Genomic DNA, 24,225 nt, shown 5'->3' with positions numbered 1-24,225 from the left:
CAATGGCACCCACCTGAGAGATGCCAGAACCCACCTCAGAGGTGCTGGAACTGAGTTCCAGTGAGTTCCGGCTGGGGGGAAAAGCCCAGCATACCCTTATCACCCCGTTCCCCTTTTCTTCCCTCCTCAATCTTTTTTCCACTCTCCTTTGCACAAAGACCACCCTTATTTTCATACCTCCTCCTCTCTCCTATTCTGCACCTCAAATATCTGTATAATGGCATTATGATACTGGCAGCTTTATTTTCAATTCCTTTCCTAATGATCCCTAGCATGGAATTTGTCTTTTTCATGGCCATAGCACACTAGGTCAACACAGGTCTCACCAAACTGCAATTCCCATGACTTTGTAGGGAAAGTTCTAGGTTCAATTTGTAGGTAGGGCTGGGGATGTTCCCTCCTTCAAAAACTGCTGAAATTCAGAAAAAAACTTGCCCCATGTAGGAGGGGAAAGGCATAAGCGGGTCAAAAACATGCATTTTGAGGTACTGTACAAGATCACGGTTTTTGGGGAGCAAAATCTTGTTGTCAAATCACAGCAACCAAAATGGCTGCCATGCTATCGCACAAGAAAATGGGAAGTCTCATTTTATTCGGGACACTTGTGGGGTATGTCGCCCTTGTGTACTACAAGGCCTCATTCACACCATGCATTTAAAGTACTATGATACCATTTTTAATAACCATGGCTTTCCCCAAGAATCCTGCCGAGTTTCTTGAGGGTTGTGAGGAGACCCCTATTTCCCTCACAAAGCTACAATTCTCAGGGTTCCCTGTGGAGATGGGATGATTGTTAAACTGATCTGAGAATTGTAGCTCTGTGAAGGGGATAGGGGCTTCTAACAACTCTCGGAATTCTTAACTGAAAACAACTCCCATAATTCTTTATAGGAAGCCATGACTGTTTAAAATGGTATGATACTGGTTTAAATGTATAGTCCTGATATGACTTGGGGGTTCCTGTATTTATTTAGCCTATGGAAATAGTCTACATATAAGCACTGCACCCAAAGTGGAACTAGATTGTATCCTAAGTATTTATTTATTTGTTCGGCTTGTATCTCATTTTGCTTAGAGCAGAAGTTTTTCTTATTATTATCACTGCAATTTCCTCAGAAGCATATTTGACAAATACATTCCAGATATTTCCCCCCTCTCCATTATTGACAGCATTTTTATTACTTGACTTATAAGTATAAGATATTATCTGCAACAAATGTCCTCTTTTGTGCTGCGATTAATTACTGAATAAAATGAAAAGCCACTGTTTAGGCCTGCGGACAACGTCATATTGCTTTGTGAGCCGTGAAGCGTGGAGCTGATATTCCAAATTACTGTTTATTATTCTGCGGAAGCAAAGTGTTATTTTATATTGCGTGGGAGCGTTCTGTCAAACCAGCCAACAGAACAAGCAATATCCCTGGGAGACGAAATTCATCCCACAGCCCAGAGATGTCAGTAATGAACAATGTCTTTTACATTTTAAAGGGCTCATCAAAGTTAGGAACGATGCAGAGAATGTCATTAGCTGCCAGCGAGAGCCTGAACAGAAAACATTTAGGTAAAACATGACATAGTGGCGGGATAATCAGTCTCACCCATCCATATTAAGCCACAAGGCTGGGGACTAAAGCCAATTTCATCTTATTGCTACTGATATAAACCAAATCAGCACAAATCCACATGGTTTGCCATCATAGGCTGTGAGACGAGATGCAAGGCAACACTGCACAAAACGACCTACTGTGCAACTCCTTACTATCAGCTGTATCATACCCACCAAGTGTCCCGGGCGGGCAGGGAATGGGACACTCTGTTTTTTCACATGAGATCGTGGCGGCCATTTTGGGGGCCACAATCTGACATGTTCTCACTCTGAAAAAAAACTGTGACCCCACTCCCCCCCAAGTGCTTTTTTGGGGGGTGAGATGGTAACGTGGGGCACCTGACACACCTGGGAATGCATCCTGAAAGACGTGGATCCCAGTTTTTGACCTAGAAAATTTGGACAGTGTGCTGCAGAAGCCAGTCTTCCCCAAACTGCAGATGTATAGGGTGGCAGCTTCCCTCAGCCCCAACCAGAATGGCCAGTAGTCAAGAGTGGTGGGAATTCAGATCCAAAATATCCGCAGGGGCCCAGGTTCAGAGAAGCTGATACAAGCTGAAAGCTTTACTGGGCTCAGGAGTAGAATGGCACTCTGAGGTAGATGAGGAGGGGGAACACAAGGAGGCCATTTTGGTGGGGCTGTAGCTGGGGAACAGAAGTTGGAGGAGATGCATAGTTTTCTTTCTCAGGATATAGCTCCTCGGATACAAAGGTAGGAGCCCTTGTTGCTTCCTGGGGGAAAGGAGCACAGCAATGGGCCCCAGCATTTAAAAAGACATAGCCATAACGTGAACCTCCAGAGACAATTTCAAAATGTCTGAGGTTGGTTCTTGGTTGGGTTGTGTGTGTTTTAATTAGACAAAACGAACAAGCCCCATTCGATTTGCTGGTTTTGCTTCCTGGCTTAGCAGTAGAATTTAGGCATACTTGTCAGTGTTTTCCCCACACATTTCCTGGCATCGCCTTTGTCGGCCTCTCTGTGGGCCCAGCCAGGGAAAAACATTATGTGATGATGCCATAACACACACATGTTGGCTTGTTATAGGGAGATGAGGGAGAACTGTTGACCTGCTGTTGCTGTTTTCAGTGGTAGGTCTGTGTGTCCAACAATCAAGTCTATTTTTGTATGCTCAGACCCCTTACTTTTATACTTTTTTCATTACTGTCAGAGGCAGAACTTAATCAGCAATGCCAAATGATGATAGGTTCCTTATTGCCAGTAGTTGCTTAGCTTTGAAAAGAAAAACCCCCAGAAATGAATGGATGCACTTATACATAATATTCTTGATTATATTGTCCTCTCAGATCCTTAGATAAGAGGGGAAAAACACAGTCCTGCCTGCACACCTTGCTTCCCTGTCCAATGGGCTTGCATCTCTTTGTGTCTCAAATGCTAAATTCTGACACCATTGAGAAAGGGGTTTGTGCATGTGACTATATGTGTAATTGATCCCTTCCCTTGCGCCTGAAAATTCTTTTTCATTATGGCTTTTGTCTCTGGTGAGGGATGCCAGCATATGTCTAAGGCTACATGACATCATTAGCACAATTCATTAGCAAACTACTGTTAAACCCCACAGTCAATGCAGGTCCAAAACTTATGGTTCAAAAATCAACAGGCAGAATTGAGGAACTGAGGTGGGATCCTCAGCCGACAGATAGCCAGATTGGCTAATGAGGTAATGCATACTTAGTCACTCATTGATCTGACCTCTGCAACAATCTAATGGGTGACTCATGTCTTTGGAACAGGATATGTAGCCGTTATTCTTCTCAGCACAAAAGAGTAGCTGATATCTGCTTTCACTATTTGTTAAAGGGGAGATATATATATATATATATATGGTATCTAATAAATGCAATTGGAATCATTATGTTGTTGTGACTAGTTTGTGATGGGGTTGTTTGTATGCCTCCTTATTCTGGCTCTGGAGCAGATAAAACTTCCAGAGATTACTCTGAGGTAGACTGAAAACTCTAAATGAAAACACACCAATTCTTCTTCACTTTGATAACAGTAGAGTTATCATTTAACTACAGTAACGTAACTCTTCCATACAAAATTCCTTTGCTTTCCTCTTGTATGTGTGTGTGTACTCTCTCTCTCTCTCTCGCTCTCTCTCTCTCTGTCAGAATGCTGGAGAAGACTCACTTTTTAGATTTATTGCACTTCATAATTAAGCACATAATTTGTGCTCCAGATTTGGCTGAAGCCTGAACTGAATCAGACTGATTTGGGGTAATCTGGATTTGTGTCGAGTTGGGTCAAGAAAGCCCTAGATTTCCCCCGAGTCATGCCCACAGGGAATCATCTGAAATTTGGAAAGATTTCTCCCCCCGCTCCAAAAGGAGTAGCCATGTCTGCAAATATAATCTACACCTGCCTAAAATGTTATATAGACACTTCCCCTTTTAAAAGAAATCAAAATTTAAAGGTGCTAAACAGAAAAATTGATAGACCTGCGTGGATATATAATATGATAGCTTTAACCCGCTAAGGTAGTCTTCCCCAGCTGTAGCGATTCATTCGCTCTGTCCCAACTAGCCAGTGGCCTAAGGATGATGGAAGTTGCAGTCCGGATAAATCTCAAGGGCACCTAGTTGGCAAATATCACTTTTAAGACTTTGAAACCTGTGAAACTTTACTTAGGAGGAAGCCTCATTGAATTCAGTGGAACTCATCCCTAAGTAAATGTGTATGAGATAGTGCTGTAGAGCAGTATGTCAGTGCTAAGTCTAATAAAATGTATTCTGATCACAACAAAGAAGCTAGAGGCTTTATCTCAGTGTAAATATTTGGAGGTGGGGAGTGTATTCTTTAATGTAGCACAGACAGTTCCCCCCCCCACCTGTAAACTGGAAGAAGTGAATTATTTTGTATCAGAGAAACAGCAACAGGAGAGTTAGGAATTAACCCTTTGTTGCTATCTCTGTGCCTCTCCCCCCCCCTTAAAATGCCAAATGTGTATCTGTAAATCCTAGTTGAGGGAGGGGAAAACAGTAGCAAAGGAAGGATTAAGCATCCCTTCTCCCGTGCACCAAACCACTCTGCAAATTATTCCACTCCCCCCACCACTTCAGCTGTTGAGAAGCAACAGCTGAGATTCCCAGCCCAGTGTTTGTCGTGGTTGCTGTAATAATGGTCTTAAATGAGATTATTTCTTGTGTTACTATGCAGTTTACATTCTGCAAGTTGGCAACTGAACAGACGGGGGCAGTCAAGAGTCACAATGTTCGTTTCTCTTTATAATGCCAGTTTATTTGCAAAATGAACCTGAGAATAAGCTAATACTGTAGTGGCTTCTCAGTGACTTTGCTCAGGATGTCAATCATCTCTCAGAATGTCATTTACCATTAAGAGGGTGCAAAAAAGAGAGAGAGAGAGAGTTGCTCATCAGTTTGCAGATGCTAAGCTGAAGTTCTCTGGCGAGTGAGAAACAAAATGTTCATTTCATGCAAATGAACAATGCAGACTTCTGTCATCTTGGAGAACAGGAAGTTCTGTATCTCTTTGCTAAGTATCTTCTTAGATATTTGGAGCAGCTAATTGCATTCAGTCTTGATATAAGTCGCAGAGTGTAAACAGTTTTAGGGGTGCCAGGTTTTTGCTGCAGGAAGCGAAAATGAAACTGGAGACTGACATTTCTCAGCCCACCCAGTTCAGAATGCTGAAAGCTGTATAGTAAGAGCCTTCGTTGTTCATTATGTATAGATAAATCCTCCTGCCATCTCTGTTCACTGGGTTTGCTTGGTTTCACAGAGCCTTTAAAAAACCCACCCTGTTTGTGCAGAGATTACTGTGTGGCAACAGAAAAAGTGTGCACATGTTCTGGGAAGTGGCTTTCAGTTAGAAATCTATAGCCTCTTTCTAGACTGTTCTGATAGGAAGGCCTGGCCTGGTCATGAGGCAGACTGCAACAGCCACCTCGGGTGGCAGAATCCTATGGGATGGCGTCCCACCTGCCCCTGGTGCTCACCGGAAGCCACTGCGACCCCAAGAAACAAATTAATTGTTTGTCTGCCTCTTAATCTGCCGGAGACTGTATCAATTATATTGTTCTGTGTTATAAACATGTGGCACCAGATGGCAATGTAGAGCAGTGGTTCCGTCACCGATGGGGTTTTGCATCAAGAGCTTTTACGGCGTTTTCTTCTATAGCATTTTTTATAGATATATAAAAATTATTATTATTTTTAAAGTAATTTCCAGTACTTCCCCATAGGGACCAAACCCAGAAAACAGGATCTCTACCTCTCTCTCTCATAAAGGGGGCATTTTCTAGAGTTGCTAGGATTCTGTTGTGCATCAAGTCCAAGTAACCTGCTTCAGGCAGGTCCAGGGAGGCCAGGAGATAGATGAAGGCAGGAACAAATGTCTTAATGGTACAGCAAGACTTCTTCAAATATAGGCCCTAGCAGGAGGGACCACTGGGGCTCAGATTCAGGCAGCAACATGCCTTGAAAGTAGCATCTCAGGACCCAAAACTCAGGTGAGCTTATAGTTTCTGTTAATATTATCCTATTACTGTTTCTTAAATATGGATCTAGAAATATAAATTTGCACATGCACATTGTATGCAAATTGGGCTTCTCTTTAATCTTCTTTATTTGTGATGTATTTTTTGGCAAGGCCTAAGTGATCGTCCTACCTATCTATACTGCACACTCTTTTGGGGACGGAAAAAAACCAGGAGAAAAGAGAGACATAGCACAAGGTGTGTTTGCTTTCCTCACTGGGAGGCAAGGAGAAGAAAGGGGGAAACACCAGAAAGTACAGAATCACAAGCTATAGAAATCAATGGCAATTTTTTTTATGGTGCATCAGTTTTTGCCAAACAAAGCTATAGGATCAAAGGCTTTTCATTATATATCTCAAAGGCATGTCAACATTTTACAAACGTTACTTTCCAATATAATTTATTTCGCCTTCTTATCGCAGGCAAGTACAGCAGAAAAAAATAACCCTGATCATCCCATGATGCTTGCCACATTGAAAATTAAAAATTCAAAATGTCCAAAAATCATAACCCATTATTAAATTACAGGGAACACCAGCTCTCTCAAGATAAATATACAAAATAATTGTTGGACGGTTATTTTCAATAGGCCCTTGGGACATTATGGACATCTCCATCCTTATAAGGCCCTAGATATATTACAAATGTATGTTGTGTTTATAGAACTGTGACTTGTCCTTGTTTCCTCCAAAGGATTCTGGGAGTTGTAGTTAACTGTTCTGTTGATGATCCCCACTTAGTTTGCATTTGACGTATAAACTTGGAGAGCTAAACCAAGGCCTGATCTGCATTGGCTGTTTATTGTGTCTGAGTGTGCTGTTGCTCTGAGCCATCTGCAATACACATCTGTAGAGGGAACCAGGCAGAGGGCCTTCTTGATAGTGGCACCCACCCTGTGGAATGCCCTCCCATTTGTCCTCAGTTGGGCCAGTGATTGTTAGGAGTTTTAAACCCACTTCTGCCACCACTTCTAGCAGTGAATGCTAAACAAGTAGTGTAAAAGGAGGATGCACAATTGTCCTTCACTGGCTTCATTTTTTGCATGAGCTGACAGGTTCTCATGCAATTTTCCACCTTCAAAGCTGCTTTGGGTGCTTAGACCACTTGAAAATGCTGCCTGGCCTCATTGGGTGGGTTTCAAACAAGGAGCCCTGTTGGTGGAAACCCTGCGCAAGGACTTCCAGTTGCCCAATAGGGCTTTCCCCTCCTCCTGATATGACCCCTACCCAAGAGAACCCATGGAACAGCACAGGCAAGGGAGAGGAGGGAGGCTGTTCTGACTGGAAGCTGAAATACTTGCCTTGCAGAACGATCGCCTTAGCATGATATTGAATTCCTTCCATTTTCAAACAACCAGTTCCAAAATCTACAGTCCATATACTATGTCTGCTGCTTCACAAAAAGGCATTATCAAACCCTGCTTTCCACCTACCAGAGCCAAGTTCCTAGCACTGACAAGAGGCAATCTCAGCCCAAAGATCTCTGGCTGGCGGCTAGACTCACAGACTGCAGAGTTTCATCTGTAGGCGTGCCAAATGCAAGCACGAAGCTGGCGTACTTTTGCAGAAAGAGATGACGTAAGGGATTCCTCCTAGATCTTTTAACACACTGGAAAATCAGTGCCCCACAGATTTATGGTTTGTTGTAGGCAGGCTGGGGTACTTTGTCCGCACCGAGTTCTCATTGCTGCAAAGTCCATCTCACTCACTTCAGTGCAGATAAATCATGGCTTCTATTTGCACCCCGGGCTCTGGCTTTGAATGCTTCTGGTGTTTTTCCTGAGTACGGTAATTCCTTAAGACTAGCCCAATTATATATATATACACACACACACACATTTTGGATGTACCTCTCACATCCCCTTTTGAAGCAGATGATTCATGGTGACAGTTATTCGGATGGAGAAGCAATTCTCCAAGAGGACATGAGGGCACAGACTCTTGGGAGTCACCTGGCAGCCATAGTTCATGCATGTGCACATGCTCCCATGCGCACCCACAGAGAAAGAGAGCGAGAGTAGCCAAACCAAGTTGCATTATACAGTATATACAGTATATCATACGTTTTTATTCTTTGAAATATCGTTTGTTTACGGTACTGTACACAAAAGTCCATGCTGAAGGTAAGCTCTGGCCCTTATAAAATATCTTAAAATGCTTCTCTCTCCCACCCCACCCCCACCCCACCCCCAAATCTTTTGCATCACTCCCACCCCAAATTAAATAATCCGTACTAAAACTGCGCAGATCTGCTATGGCTTCCATGGCAACTGGCAAGAAGTCGTTATGACTTCTTGGTATTATCTTATACCATCCCTGATATTTTGGAATGTAGCCAGTTCAAAATGTGAGAGAGGCCCGAAAAGAAGAAGAGGAACTTCTATGGCATGCAGAGTCACTGTGCTGTCCTCAGTACAACAGACAGGTTTTGACTGAATTATCTCCTCAGTGGTGCCCACATACCATTTGCCTGTGGTTTATGAGCAAGTTAAGATCACGTACCCCAGTCATTGGTAGTTCTTTTGTCTCTCTCTCTGTATATATATATATATATTTTAAAAACCACAATGCAATTTCATGGCGTATCTATCAAGATAGTTTTGAACAACAGACATATAAAGCAGCCTTAAGGAGGCAATTGGCCTATCTAGCCTAGTAATGTTTACTCAGGCTGGCAGCAGCTCTCCAAGACTGTAGCCAGAGGCCTTGCACAGCTCATTTTTAAACTGGAAGTGCCAGGGAATTAGATCTGGGATCTTCTGCATGCATAGCACATGCTTAACCTGCAGGCAATGCCTCGTCTAATAGAGCCCAAGAAGGGCAACACTTTGAACTTGTGACCTACTGTTATTTTGCTACCTTTAAACAGATCATTTCTCCCCCCCCCTCAAAAAAGCTGGTTAAATAAAACACCTGCTCCCACCACCTAAACACAGAATGGTGTCAACAATACATTCACTGCTCATTCAAGAGGCTTTTTCGCGACTCCTGAATTTTTCGGTACAGCTTCTCAGAATCTCTCTCCCGCGCTTTGAAAAAGAAAAGGACCCGCACAAACGCAGACACGAGCGTCATTATGCAACAGGGCTGTGAGAAGGAAAGGCTGCGGCTGTCTGTAGCGACTTCAGCTTGGTATGCCACCCACCCACTGCACCCCTCGGTCATCTACAAGCCGCGGTTGTGCTCTCCGTCCCAAGCAGGCTGTCCAGAAGTCTCTGCGAGCCAGTCAGTCTTCAACCCACATTGCACATGGCAACATTCGTTCATGGATTTAAAAGGAAATTGGCTGGTAAGCATTCCAGCAAAGCTGAGGGGTAGCAGGACCAGAAGAAGGAATAAAATAACTCCACATATCCAGCGCTGCTATTAAGTGCCTTGAGTTACCAGCTCAGGGCTTTGTAGTGTTTAATGTTTCAGTATCCATCAGTTTTGCGTCTATAGATAGGGTGGTCCAAGGATGATTTGGCACAGAAGGTAACAGCCTCATGGGGAATGGAGATGTCTTAGTGCTGCACTGTTCACCCTGCAAACAGAAATGGAGGAGGGAGAAGGCTGAGATTTGCTGTTGCGCGAAACTTGAGGCATTTAATGAGTACTGAAACTGAACAGTGGAGTAATGAAACTGAACATTTTGAAGGTTACAAAGGAGAATGGACTACACACTGAAGGATGCAAGGATGCTGATTCTCCCAGTGTCATTAAGTAGCATCCGCTTGACCGGAGCGGATTGTAAAAAATCGAAAGGTATGCCACATGCTACAACAATAAGGACATGAAAGCACAGTGGGCTATTTCCAGGTGTGGTGAAGGGTGTGTGTGTGGCACTATGGAGGCCCCCCTCCCATCAACAGTATTGATGCTGTTTACCTGGGCAGAGCTAAGCCAAGCAGGGTGGTGAAGAAGGCAGTACCATGGGAGCAACCTCACCATCACCACTGTGCCCTCTCCCAGTCCTATCCAGTAAGCAGCTGCACCACTGGTGTCAGAAGGGAAACTCTGTGGCTTCATTCCAACACAGGCAGCACAACTGGCTATGGGCAGAATCCAACATAGCACCGAGTGAACTTTCCGTCAATGGAAGGATTTCTGCTTGTGCAACAGAGTGGTCCCTCCCACCTCTCCTCCCCCAGTGTACCCCCTAAATCTGTTCCACGGGTTCCACTAACCCTGCAGAGCAGATTCGGGGAGGGTAAGAGGTGCACACACAGAGGGAAGAGAGGGGAGAAAGACCCATGGCAGAAACAGAAATCCTTGCACTAAGGGGGGCGGTAGGCGAATAGCGCCCTATTTCCTGTTTTTCTCCAAAGTCTTGAAAATGTGAAAGTTGCAGTGATGAATTGTAATACCAAAAAAAGTACCGTGGTGCCACCTCTCCCTCTTCACTCCCAGCCTCAGCACACATGAGCAACAACTCCACACAGTGTCGCCGGTTGTCTCCTCCTGATAATTCAAGCCACTGAATTGGCAAAACTGGCCCCAATGGGCAACACTAACTTGCCACATGGGGATATTTGGATCCCAAGCAATTGAGATACATGTCTCTCCCACAATCGGACTTCCTTCTCTTGGACATGCTCTACCCCATTACAACTTTATGAGGCTTCTTTTTTAAACTATTCAGATAAAACAGTCACCCAGATACAGAAAACAGAGTGATGGGATGCAAACCCTGTAACGTGACTTGGAGCCATTTTGTGACCCCGTGGCAACTTAATTCTCAGGGCCCTGTTTCAAGGGGAAGACCAGGTAGGAAAACAATTACCTATCCTTCTCAAAACAGCAGAAACATTTGAGGATGCAGCTCATCTAGTTGCGGAGCAGCTTCTGCTTCTGTTCTTCAGGGGTCACTTCTGGGGTCTTATTGAGGTTAGGCTCGCCTGGAAAGAAAAACAAAGCTTTTTTAAAAATAAAAAAGTCTCCACATAGGTCACGTGAGCCAGCTATTATGTGGCCTTGACTGTCTCAGTGTGGCCTAGCAGTTGAAGTGCTGGACTATGTCCAGGAAAGCCTGGGTTGCTTCAAATTCCCAATCAATCATGAAACTTCTTGGCTGGCCTAGGGCCTCTCAGCATAATGCACTTCACAAGATGGCTGCAAATGGTGGTGGTGGGTGCAGAACTGTATATGCCACTTAAATTCTGCATTGGCCTTGAGAACCAGGAGATGCAGACACAGTTAAGCACATCTATGGCACAATTCCATACACGTCTACTGAGAAGTCTCTTTGAGCACAATGGGGCTGATTCCCAGGTGAGTGGGCAAATCGGGGTGGGGAACCTCTGGTCTGCAGGCCTATTTAGGTCCAACAGACCTCCCCATTTGACCCATAGGCCATAATGGCCAAGCCATGCCTACCTGCCATCATATATGAGAGAGGTTTTCAACCTTTTTGAGTCCACGGCTCCCTTGACCAACTACATTCTTTCTGCAACAGCCCTGTGGGGCTCAGGAGTCCATTTATGTCACTCCTCACCTGTGGAACTGACAGGCTCTCACCCTTTTTGGAACACCCTCCCTTGTGGAGTGTTCCCTCAGTCTCCTCTCCCCTCTCCTTGGAAGTCCTCTGGGCAGCCACCACTGCTGCCCCTGGTCTCTGAGCTGCCCTCTCCCTGCCCCAAAGAGAGTTGCCTCCTCACACTGCCCCACAGGGACCTGGCACTTGTCTGTCCATTCCCAAAATCAAGGGCTGGTGGACTGACGGGCTGGGCCCCCTCACCTGCTTGCTCGCTTACTCTGAGGCCACCTCAGCTCCTGGCAACCAGCACCCCCTGACCAGCCCCAGAGACACGATTCGCCTGGCAAGCTTGCAGTCAGGGCTGCTGCACAAACAGCTGTGCAAGCCTTTGGGAGGCAGAGACATGAGAGGGCATCAGAGGAGGGAGGGAAGGAAAGAGGGACAGAGGCCAGTGTTGCTCACAGCACCCCTGACCAGCATTCAAGGCACCCCAGGGTGCCACCGCACACTGGTTGAAAACCACAGATATATGACACCAGGTGTGGAGCAGGCAAAAGCCTGGCCCAGATAAAAGAGATTTTCAGGTGCCACCAGGAGGGATGGGAGAATCTGCCAGTTTTAGGTTCTCTCCAATTCTCATTTTTTCCAATCTTGAATTCAGTTCTCCACAATCCCACACCAATTTGCAATTTCTTTAATTTAAAAAGTCCTCCTGAAAACCCACCAGCATTTTAGTTCAAATTTATCCTAATAGACACATTTATATATGCAGTTTTGCCTAACATAGAAATCTTTGCAAAGCTATTTCCTGTAATCAACGCTGTCTTTCACATATGCAACTCCACAAAGACCCACCCAGTTCCCCCAAATTTAGTTTAGCCCCCAAATTAACTTTTATTATGCCTATGTCAGACACCACGCTTAAGCATTATCTCTTGTTTACGAAAGAATGGAGGAAAAAGAAATAAACTTTTTTATTTACTCATTTATTTACAACACACTTATACTTAAGTATACACCACCACCACACTTAAACTTATAAGTATTGTTTAGGCACCTACTTAGGAGAAACATCAGTCGTGTCAAAGGTGCCACTGACTCCGCTGCCGCATAGCAGCTCAATACAATACGTAATATAATATTTTGATGTAAGGGTTAATTTTGCGTGCATGGCGTTGTTGTGAATGACAAGCACTGTCGTTGGGCCTGACAAGCGCCGCCATTGTGAATGACAAGCACCACCGCTGGAGCAGCCCGTCTTTGGTAAATGAGCGCACAAAGTCAAAAGTCCTTTGGTGAAACAGTAGGTATACATTTCGGTAATACCTAGGTATATATGTATTTTGTTTTTCTAGCTTGATCAAAATTATTTATTATTTCATAACAGGTAGATAGTTAAGAGCTTAGGCGGCTTCAGTGGCGGGTGCCTGGTGCCCCCCTGAATTTGGCGCCCGGGTGCCCTGCCTGTAATATAATGCTCTTTTATTTTGTTAGTTTCACTATTGTGTGCATTTTATGCATGTTTCTCTGGCATATTCTCTCTCTCTCCCCCCCCCCACAGAAGTTGGCTAGAGAACTGCATTGCAAAATCTAGAGAAGTTCAGATTTTGATGGATAGCTGTGCTTCAGTTCACATACTATTTAAGAAAGTGTCAACATGTTTGCCTTTAAACAAGAACAGAATTAGATTTCTTCCTAAACACTGATTTCTGATGCCTGCAAAGCCCTGTGAAAAAGAATTTGCAAATCCTGGTGATCAGCTGAATGGCAGGTTTTGAGAAGCGCCTTGCAAAGTGGCTCTGCAATGGGGTCCGACAGAATGCTTTGCAATGGGCTTCGCCAGACCCAGCAATCAGCCAATATAGTTGTACAGGATTGCAGCTTCAGTTCTCATTGAGGATGAATCCTTCGCTTTCTCTCACCGAGATCAATAATATTTTATATGTGTGCAGATTGGCTAATCAGTTTTCAACCTTTCCAGACACACGACCCACTTTTAACCCAAACATGCATTCATTGGGGGTTCCATTTCTTAACCTATTACCATATATTTGCATGATAGTAGGGCCCCTGTCATGACCCACTTTGGGTCAGGCTGTGACCCACCAGCAGGTCCCGATCAAAAAGTGGGGAATATCACAGCCATTTCCCCCCCCCAGCAACTCAATCTCCCTTTCCAAACTCACACTTAATATCACTATAATGTTAACATAAAACATAAGCCGTAGAATTCTATTTACAGGCAATGCTTTTCCTACAGATAACATAGACAAATTCCATCCCCATCAGAATGTCGGCTGCAGTTGGTTTCATTAGTTTTAATCCAAGTTAATTATCACAGTGTATGATGAAGGGCTTTCTAGCTATTCCCTTTTCCCATTCCGTACTAGCAAAGGAATGTTCCATATTAATGAAATGAAAGCTTCTACATCAACTTTCCGTTTTGGAGTGCATCACATTAAAATCATGTAAAATTAGCAATGGAACCTGTTCTTTATTTTTCAGTACAAATGACTTGGCCCAGGGGATTCCAATGATATTAAGTGCCTACAATTAGTGGGACGTGCTGTAATAACAGGCGGAGGATTTGCTCAGCCAGAAAAAGAAACCAGCCCTCGCTATTTACTTAGAAAAGGTGAGCGTTACTTTCCCAGCAAGCTTGGCATTCAGCAAATAAATAACAAGTTTAATAGAAGTTTAATAGCTTCTATTAATATAGTCTGAGCTTTTTCTTTTGGATGCTTCACCAAACTTTTATGTTCACATGTAATGATCACATGTAATAACTGATAGCCCTGGGTGGGAATGTGTGGATTCCAATCCGTATCAAAATATGCACTCAGCTATTTCAGTGGAGCCCAGAAAGGCATTGCAAGGAAAGTACAGGGAAATGTGAATCCAGATGCCTATGTAAATCTGATCTCCAATGATGGATCTTTCACTCTGCAGCTATATCATAGAATCATAGGAGTGTAGAATTGGATGGGACTGCAAGGGTCATCTGGCCCAACCGCCTGCAATGCAGGAATCTCAGCTAAAGCATCCATGACCATCCAACCTCTGCTTAAAAACCTCCAAGGAAGGAGGCGGTAACTCTTACTGAAACCAGTGAAAGGCTGTAGCACAGTATGTGAAAAGGATATCCCCCAAACCCTGTATATGCTCAGATGCTCAAATGAAGGTGTTGAGCACCTGGCTGCTTCAATAGAGCAAAGAAGAGTTTGGGGAGGAGTCTCAAAGCGGCTAACATTCTCCTTTCCCTTCCTCCCCCACAACAAACACTCTGTGAGGTAAGCGAGGATGAGAGACTTCAGAGAAGTGTGACAAGCCCAAGGTCACCCAGCAGCTGCATGTGGAGGAGCAGGGAAGCGAACCCGGTTCACCAGATTACGAGTCCACCGCTCTTAACCACTACACCACTGTGCCCCTCTGGGTGTTAGTGTCTCTAGTTCCCATCAGCCTCAGACAGCATGACCGACAGTCATGGATCATGGGAGTTGTGATCCAACAGCGTATGGAGGGCTACATCCCATCAACAGAGGAAAGTGGACTTGCGTGTGTTGATGAAGATCTGCTTCTTGTCCTGAAATGTCAACCTGAGAGGCAGCAGTGAGCGAGGTGTGGCTGGTTCAGGGAGAGCTGTTTCCCATAATGCAGCGGCGGCAGCGGTGAAGGATAAGCGAGGCAGCCATGGAGCAGGGGCAGGTGGCATTGCCATCAGTGGCGGTGGCTGGGACCTGAACCACACCAAGCCAAGACACAGGGGGGTGGGGGGCAATGATGCCAGAGGCGGGAGGCCAAGCAGACACAGCACATAAAGTTGTGGTACATGGGAGGCCCACCAAAGGGGCAATAATAATAATAATAATAATAATAATAATAATAATAATAATAATAATTTATTATTTAAACCCCGCCCATCTGGCTGGGCTTCCCCAGCCACTCTGGGCGGCTTCCCAAAAAATATTAAAATACCGTAATACATCAAACATTAAAAGCTTCCCTAAGCAATCCTACTGCCTGCAGGGATCTGTGCAGGGAACACCCAGCAGGACAGAACTCTCCTAGTCTCTGTGGTGTGGTTGCAGGCAGCGGCGGAGGAAGGCGCTCAGTCGCCTGGGGCGGTGCGCCCAGGGGCAGAGTGAGCCGCCCATAGGGGCGGAGCACACTGCAGGGCCTCTGGAGTCTGCCTGCCTCCTCCCACTCAGCCGCCCTACAGCTGGGGGGGAGGCAGTGGGTGGACCGTTTGGGCAGTGTCGAGCCTGCCTATTCCCAATCCACCACGTCTCTCCCAGGAGAGACACGTGACTCAGGCGTGCTGCAGGCCTGGCATTTTGTCACTCCCCTCACTCCCCTGGGGTGGCCTGCGCCTACCGCACCCCTTCCTCCACCCCTAGTTGTGGGGAGGCAGGGAGACGCAGCATCTCCTTCCCTGCCCCTCCAAACTGCATAGAAGAAGAAGAGTTTGGATTTGATATCCCGCTTTATCACTACCCGAAGGAGTCTCAAAGCGGCTAACATTCTCCTTCCCCTTCCTCCCCCACAACAAACACTCTGTGAGGTGAGTGGGGCTGAGAGACTTCACAGAAGTGTGACTGGCCCAAGGTCACCCAGCAGCTGCATGTGGAGGAGCGGAGACGCGAACCCGGTTCACCAGATTACGAATCTACCACTCTTAACCTCTGATTAAACACTAGCCTGTCCCTCAGATTAATTTGGGGATGGATCTGGGACAGGTGTTTTCCAGGTTGACCAGAGTTTATTAACATCTAGATACTAACAAACTGCCATTAGTGATTTATAAATCTCAGGGTTTGGGGGGAGGGGGTATTTTAGAATTCCCAAGCAGCACTATAACTCGTTGCTCATAGCTGAATCTGGCTACATTTTTGTACTGGCTAATTTCTTTTACATAGAGACCTATTAGTCTGTGCACGCTTGCATAAGGTGTGATCTGTTTACTGCAGGGTTGAATACCTTATTTTAGTAACTATGACTGAACGGAGATGGAATAAATATGGTGGCACGTCCAAAATCCTAACAACCCACACAACCACAGCAGCCCTGAACGATATATGCTCAGAAGTGGAGAGAGGGAACGACGCCAATAAAAGGAGAAGTGGCAGACAAAACTGATGAAATATGCAGAATTAGAAAATTTAACAAATAGAATGAGAGAATGGGAAAAAGGAGCCTTCAAGGAAGACTGGAAAATGTTTGTAGAATATCTGAAGAATCATTGTAAGCAGGATAAAACATTAGCAGGGTTACAGCAAATTCAGCAGTTTAAATTAAGTGAAGATATAATGAGAATGGGGATAAAAGAAAATATATGAGGTAATTGGGATATGCAGTGGTAATGGATAACAAAAATGAACCATGGAGTGGGGGGGGGGGAGTTGGTGGTTATTATGTGGTTATATTGATTTGAATGTGAAAATCTGTAATGGAAAATTAGAGATTAAAAACAAAACCTGAACAAAACCCATCCGAGGCATGCTTGCCGATGTCCTCTTACCATTTAGCGGAGCACAAGGTTTTGTGTCTTGCTGTACATCCGCAGTCTCTTTTCCATTCAAAGAATCCTTTGGTGAGATCTCAGAGTCAGATGGTTTGGGCAGGGAATTGAGAGAGTGCACTTGAAGGACGACAGAGGTATTGGACAAGTCCACAGATGGCCTTTCACCACCACTTTCCTTGCTCTTCTCATTTGGTGTCTCCGTTGCCACCTCCTCTAGCAACGGGTCTGTGGCACGTCGGCTTTGGCCTTTCTGTTCCTTTTTCTCCCCACCAGCTTTTGGCACTTGTTCTTCTACAGAACAGTAACAATTTCTTTACTAAATTCAGATTATAAATTATTTGCAGGAATATTGGCGGATAGATTAAAAAAGATTTTGAAGAGAATTATCAATGACGATCAAGCGGGCTTCCTTCCAGGGAGGCAAATGTATAATAACACAGGAATGGTGATCAATACATTAGGAATATTTGGATATGAGGCCTGATAAAAAAGCTGCACTGATGCTGGCGGATGCCGAAAAGGCTTTTGATAATGTGTCTTGGAGATTTATGGAGAAAACTATTGATGTAATGGAATTAGGAGAGAAAATTGGATGCGGCATAAAAGCGATATATAAAAATCAAAAAGCCAAATTGATCATGAATAAAAATTTATCAGAAATGTTTAATATTTCTAAAGGCATCAGACAAGGCTGCCCGCTATCGCCACTTTTCTTTATAACAACATTGGAAACATTATTAAAGGCAATAAGGGAAGAACCAAGAATAAAAGGGATCAAATTGGGAAATAGATCTTACAAATTAAAAGCATTTGCCGACGACTTCATCATTACGATAGAAAACCCAACAGAAAGTATAACAGAAGCAATGGAAAAAATGAATGGTTTCAGGCTTTAAATTGAATAAAAATAAAACAAAATTATTAGTGAAAAATATGAACGAACAAGAAAAATTAGAGCTAGTAAATAAGACCGGGCTAACGATAACAAACAAAGTTAAATATGTAGGAATCTGGATCACGGTAAAAAGCATAAATTTATATAATGATGACTATGCCAAAACATGGAAAGAAATAATAAAAGACTTGGAAATTTGGAATAGGCTAAATTTGTCACTATGGGGAAGGATAGCTACAATAAAGATGACTGTGCTACCAAAAATCTTGTTTCTTTTTCAAACAATTCCCAGTAATAAGCAGACTAAATTGCTTTAAGGAATGGCAGAGAGATTTAGGAAGATTTATATGGCAGGGCAAAAAAACCAAGGATAAAGTACAAACTGCTAATGGAAATAAAAGACAGAGGAGGGTTTGCATTACCAGACCACAAATTGTATTATGAGGCAACATGTTTAGTATGGCTTAAAGAATGGATGATTTTTTAAAAAGCAAATATATTAGACATTGAAGGCTGAAAAAATAGGTTCGGCTGGGACAGTTATCTGAGATATACAGTGGTACCTTGGGTTACAAACACCTCAGGTTACAAACACTTCAGGTTACAGACTCCGCTAACCCAGAAGTAGTACCTTGGGTTAAGAAATTTCTTCAGGATGGGAACAGAAATAGCACAGCAGCAGCAGGAGGCCCCATTAGCAAAAATGGTACTTCAGGTTAAGAATGGTTTCAGGTTAAGAACGGACCTCCAGAACGAATTAAGTTCGTAACCAGAGGTACCACTGTAATAAAGTTGAAATCCACAGATGATTCCTCAGTCACATAATTAGGAAATCTCTATTTACTGTATGGGAAAGAGAGAGAAAATTATTGAAACCTTACAGGCAGCCCCTCTGTCCCTTCCTCCACCTCCTGGAAAATCCCGCAAGAGCAGTGCTCCCTTTAAAGAGCCGTGCGGAGCCAGTGACAGGCTGCTCTTCTCCCTCCTTGGGGAAAAGCCTGCAAGTGCCGCACACACGCTCCGTGCGGCTCGTAAAAGGGAGCGCTGAGCAGAGCCTGGGATGCATACAGGCTCTGCTCAGGGCTCCCTTTAAAGAATATTCTTTTTCTTGCATTCCCACTCTAAAAACTAGGTGCGTCTTATGGTCAGGTGCTTCTTATGGAGCGAAAAATATGGTAATTTTAGTTTCCAGACTGACTGGGATGCATCTTACAATTGGATTAAACTGTTTTCCAAATTTTGCAATTCAGTTAAGTTCAAGCCGACCCCCGATGTTTCTCAGAATACCAGTTGCTGCTGGAGGCAGGGACAAAAACAGTAGGGAAGGGCGATCGCCTTCACATTCTGCTCATTGGCTTCCCATAAACATAGAATCATAGAATTGTAGAGGTTGAAGGGACCACAAGGACCACCTAGTCCAAACCCCTGAAATGCAGGAATCTTTCGCCCAGCGTGGGGCATGAACCCACAACCTTGAGATTAAAAGTCTCATGCTCTACCAAAGTTGTAGCAGGCAGAACGCTGCACTGGACCGACCTTTTTGATCCATCCCAGCATGCCTCTGCTTACGTTCTTTCGTTAACATTTTATCCTTTTGAAAGCAAGCAAGCTTTTCACTTGGACTTTGCTAACTGCACGCTGTCAGTCAAAAGGAAACTTCAGGTTCTCATCTCTTATATGCAATGGTCTATCAAGACACGAGTATGGAAAGGACAGCACTGTGAGAGATGGCAAGGACATCTGCCACCTAGTGGTGTGAATGCTGCAAGTGTCCATCAAGGGAACAGCAGGTTGTCTACAACTTTAGAAAGAAAAATACTCATAAATACCATGCACACAAAAAAGGTGATCACTGTATCTTTGTCTTTCTCGCATGCGCACGTCCATTTGTGTGTTCACGGTGCTTTTAATGTGTAGTAGTTTTGCAAGGAAACTGTCTTTGAGCGCAGATGAACAGAGATACTTTGCTGCTCACGAGTGAACCAGCCAATGGGGTGGAAATGGAACTCTGACAAATGGAAAACGTACCTTTTTCTGCTAACTCTTTCCACCTGTCTTTGTTCTCTTGTATGATCTGAAACAGGGAGTCTTTAAAGCTTCTTAAGTCCACGGTGGTCAAAGAGTTTTCTGAGCAAGACCCACCAACACACCCGGAATTTTTAGCATGTATTCTTCTGTGTAGCTCCACACTGGATCCTCCAGCGATGTCACAAGAAGAACTAGATTGAAGGCAGAGCAAGACACTTCAGGGGCACAGACAAGGACAAAGGACAGTAATACATTGTAGCCTGTAATTCAGCCTGGGGTTCTCAAGAGGCTTTTGACTACAGCTTGCATCAGTTCTGGATGGGGTTGAAGTCAACAGTCTAAAGGATGCCAGGTTGTAAAAGGCTCCCATAACCGATGCAGGAATATCCCCTACATGGAGGAGGGTGGAAAAGGCCAACGAGACATGGGCATTAGGGCGGTTCATAAAAAACCTTTTTCGAAAATGCCTGCTCCAAAGGTCTTCTCTTACTACACTAGCTAATTGAATTCAAAAAATCAATTTAGGGGAAAACATTAGATGATCACCAGGGCTAGCTGGCTAAATTAGTCCTATTTGGGCCAGCGAGGAGACCCAGGGAGAATTAGCTGTGGGATCCCAGAGAGGGTAATCTTCATAAAAAGGGGAGAGGGAGGGAAGGAAGGGGAATAAAAGGTTAGGTTAAGTTCAAATTGAAAGCCAGGCAGAATAGCTCTGTCTTACAGGCCCTGCGGAAGGAAGTTAAATCCTGCAGGGCCCTGGTCTCATGGGATAAAGCATTCCACCAGGTCGGAGCCATCACTGAGAAGGCCCTGGCCCTGGTGGAGGATAATCTGACATTCTTAGGACCCGAGAACTATAAACTATGATTATTCATGCACCTTAAGGTCCTCTGCGGGGCAGACCAGGAGAGTCAGTCCTGTAAATACGAGGGCCCTAAGCCACAAAGAGCTGTTTACTTGGTCGTTTCCCTATGTCATGAAGGCTGAAATTTCAATTCAGTGGAGGAGGGTCAAGATATTAACTGATATGCATGAAATTTCAGATATAGCTATATAATCCCTAGTGTAGTAAGATAAGACCATTGGAGCAGGCATTAAATATATATATATATATATGAACCACCCTAATGGGCATAGCCAGGATTTTTTTTGGGGGGGGAGGGGAGAGGACACTCATCTGTCATCCTCCTCTGTCTGGCTCTGCCTAGCAGATTCAGAATGAAATGTCTCAACAACAGTTGTTTTAAATTCCTTTCCTTTGACCCCAAGTGCTCAGAGAAATCCGTCAAAATCTTTCTACAATTTCTACTTTTATAGTTAAGAGTTTTTGTTTGTTTACTTGATTTAGGGGAGGGCAGCTGCCCCCTGTTCCTCTCCAGTCTATGCCCATGTGCAGAACGCAACTCTATTGTTATTTGCCATGGCAATACAATCCTATCTATGCCTGCTTAGAAGTCCCACTGAGTCCCATAGAGCCTATTCCCAGGAAACTCGGTATAAGAATGCAGCCTAAATTAAATAAAGGACACTAGTTGGACTTGGAGAATTGACTTGTAGACCTCTGTTCCTTGCCAAAAGGGGTGCTGGTTTGTTTTTATTTATATGCCCTACATTATATGACCTCGAATCTTCCTATTTCTGCTTTGGATCTTGTGACTGTGAGATGCCGCAAAGCTATTATGAAACAAAAACGTACTGTATTTTGCTAGCATAACAAGCTTAATGGCTAAAAGCTAAAGTCATAATTTGCTTTAGGGCAGAGAGGAAAGAGCCTTGAAATCATATGTACACACCTCCAAGCAAATCATCCCTCCACAAAATTTCCTGAATAATATTTTGAGCACCAGCTCCTTCAAATATAATGATTTGTATTCTGCTATGTCTTTGCCTTACATATACACAGTCGTTTCCTGAACAGGATTTTATATGCTGTCATGTAACACAGTTGCAACTCTTGCCACTAGGTGGCAATGTTATATTAGAGTAATTTCGATTTTCAATAATAATATAAATGGGGGGGGGGTGCTTCTCAAACCTTAGTGCTGTCGTGAAGGAAGGGCTTTCAGATTTTGACGCTTCCTCTATAAGAGGAAAAACTATTTTCTCCATGGAGTCAGTAAGAAGAGCAAATGTTGGCTTTACTATGAAATCTATGAAACCTGCAGGACAATTTGGGAATGGGGTGTGGAGAGAAAGAGAGAGAGACGGAAGAAAATATTGAGTGCCTGTCCATTCTGTGTAGTTAGTAAGTAAATGCGAATAGAGCTTTGCTGAAGGCAAATTTAAGAGTTTTGATAAACAGCTTAATTAAAAATAAAATCCAATAAGTGTACATAAAACAGTAAAATAATTACCATCAACACAGAGATAAAATAAACATAATCGAGATACAAGAATGCATGACTTAATTATGTGACTGGATAGACTTGCTGGAATAACGGTTTCAGCAAGTGCCTACAATTGTATAGGACAAGTGTGCTAGCCTAACAGATGCGCTGCCACACTAAAAGATCAATTTCTCACAAATGCACAATGGACATTATGTGGCATTTGGTAACAGCACAACCTCTGCACATGAAAGCATCTGTGTAGTGTGTGAGTGTTCAAAACGCTTGTATTTTGGGCGTAAACGGCAAGGCAGGATCAGTTGTATTCCCACGCCCTCCTTATTTCAGAGGGCGAGGCTGAGGTATAGTGGCTTGCTGAAGACTACGTGGTTAACCCGTGACAGAGGTGAGATTCGGTCTGCAGTTCTCTGCCTGCAGTTACCTAGGAGAAACTCTCACTGAAAGCAACAGGATTTACTTCTGAACATGCATACATTGGATTGCACAGTCAAGCTACAGACTTTGTACAATGTCCGTTGGCCCTGATAGGCTTAGACACGATGTTGCACCACTGGCTCTCTGTACAGATATATATTTAGAGCAACTACATAAACAATATGAGGTCCAGTTGAACCCCTACATTGGCAAGGGACAGGTGTGCAATAAAATAAATGTTGCAAAGCTATCACATCCTGAATCTAATGCATTAGAGATGCAAGACCATAGGAGTACACAAAAACACACACACACACACACAAAGCACACATGTCCTATGTTGCCCACAAGGTGAAGGCAAGGATAAAAAAGGTTGACATTTAATATTTACAGCTTTCAGTTCTATAGTCAAGCCAGTATTCTATAACCCTCTCATTTAAGGCGACCTTAAGATGGAATCCTAATCTCATTTTCCTAGGAGAAAGCCTCATTGAATTCAATCGGACTTACTTCACAGTAGACATGATTAGACTTGTGCAGCTAGTTGTTGGAATAAAAAGGAAATACTCCCATGGTCCAATTGTTGAGCAAAAAGGATCGCTATTTATTTTATGTCAGGTGTTAACATTTACCTCCTACCCTTACGTCCAGAAACTCAGCCTGGGTTTATGTAGCAAAATCCTGCGTTTACTCAGAAGTGCCACTGAGTTTCATGGCACTAAAACCCAAATAAGTGTTTATTGGAGTGCAACAATAATAATACTAATGGCCACGATCCAGTATTTTTGATGGGCCTACTCTGACTGGAACTCAGTTGAGTGTAGGTGATATGTATTCAGTGGTCTGTGTTTGCCTGAGCTTGAGTCCGGACTAAGGATTCTTAGCCCCTGTGTTCTGATTCGATACATGATATCCAATCACAGAACATTTCAGGATTTGGGCATCTGCCATTGGCCCTTAAACTCCGAGTCATGATTCACAGCTTGGAAGTTTAGACAGCCAATCATGTTGGGAGTGGGAGTGGCCTAGGCCTTCAGAAATGTATATAAGCAGTTGCTTTGCCCCTGTTGTCCAGTTCTGTTAGTTCAATACAGGTTCTTGCTGTTATCACTTGTCTTGTCTCATGGGAACCCACCTACACTTCAATAACCTATTGCATTTATGCTACATGAATTGTTTCCACACTTTTGTATATTGCCTGGAATCTTCTGATGAAGGACAGTTAAAAAATATTTTAAATAAATACCATATTTTTTGCTCTATAAGACTCACTTTTTCCCTCCTAAAAAGTAAGGGGAAATGTTTGTGCGTCTTATGGAGCTAATGCAGGCTGCGCAGCTATCCCAGAAGCCAGAACAGCAAGAGGGGTCGTTGCTTTCACTGCACAGCGACCCCTCTTGTTGTTCTGGCTTCTGAGATTCAGAATTTTTTTTCTTGTTTTC

General features: G+C 43.8%; 1 protein-coding gene across 1 annotated transcript in view; it reads right to left on the bottom strand.

The window, feature by feature from the left end:
- Positions 1–9,483: 9,483 nt before the first annotated feature.
- Positions 9,484–24,225, bottom strand: part of PDE1A (phosphodiesterase 1A) — a 138,169-nt gene continuing 123,427 nt past the window's right edge. Inside the window, exons 12-16 of the mRNA XM_082201231.1 lie at positions 22,057–22,180; positions 20,022–20,212; positions 17,096–17,389; positions 10,885–10,999; positions 9,484–9,645 (exon numbers count right to left, since the gene is read on the bottom strand). Coding sequence (XP_082057357.1) covers positions 10,929–10,999; positions 17,096–17,389; positions 20,022–20,212; positions 22,057–22,180 — 680 coding nt within the window. The 3' untranslated portion in view covers positions 9,484–9,645; positions 10,885–10,928. The remainder of the gene's footprint in view (positions 9,646–10,884; positions 11,000–17,095; positions 17,390–20,021; positions 20,213–22,056; positions 22,181–24,225) is intronic.

The sequence above is a fragment of the Podarcis vaucheri genome (genome assembly GCF_965113315.1).
Source record: "Podarcis vaucheri genome assembly, chromosome: 1".
NCBI classification, from domain to species: Eukaryota; Metazoa; Chordata; class Lepidosauria; order Squamata; family Lacertidae; genus Podarcis; species Podarcis vaucheri.
The sequence above is the reverse complement of the archived record's forward strand: the minus strand, read 5'-3'. Positions and strand labels throughout refer to the sequence as shown.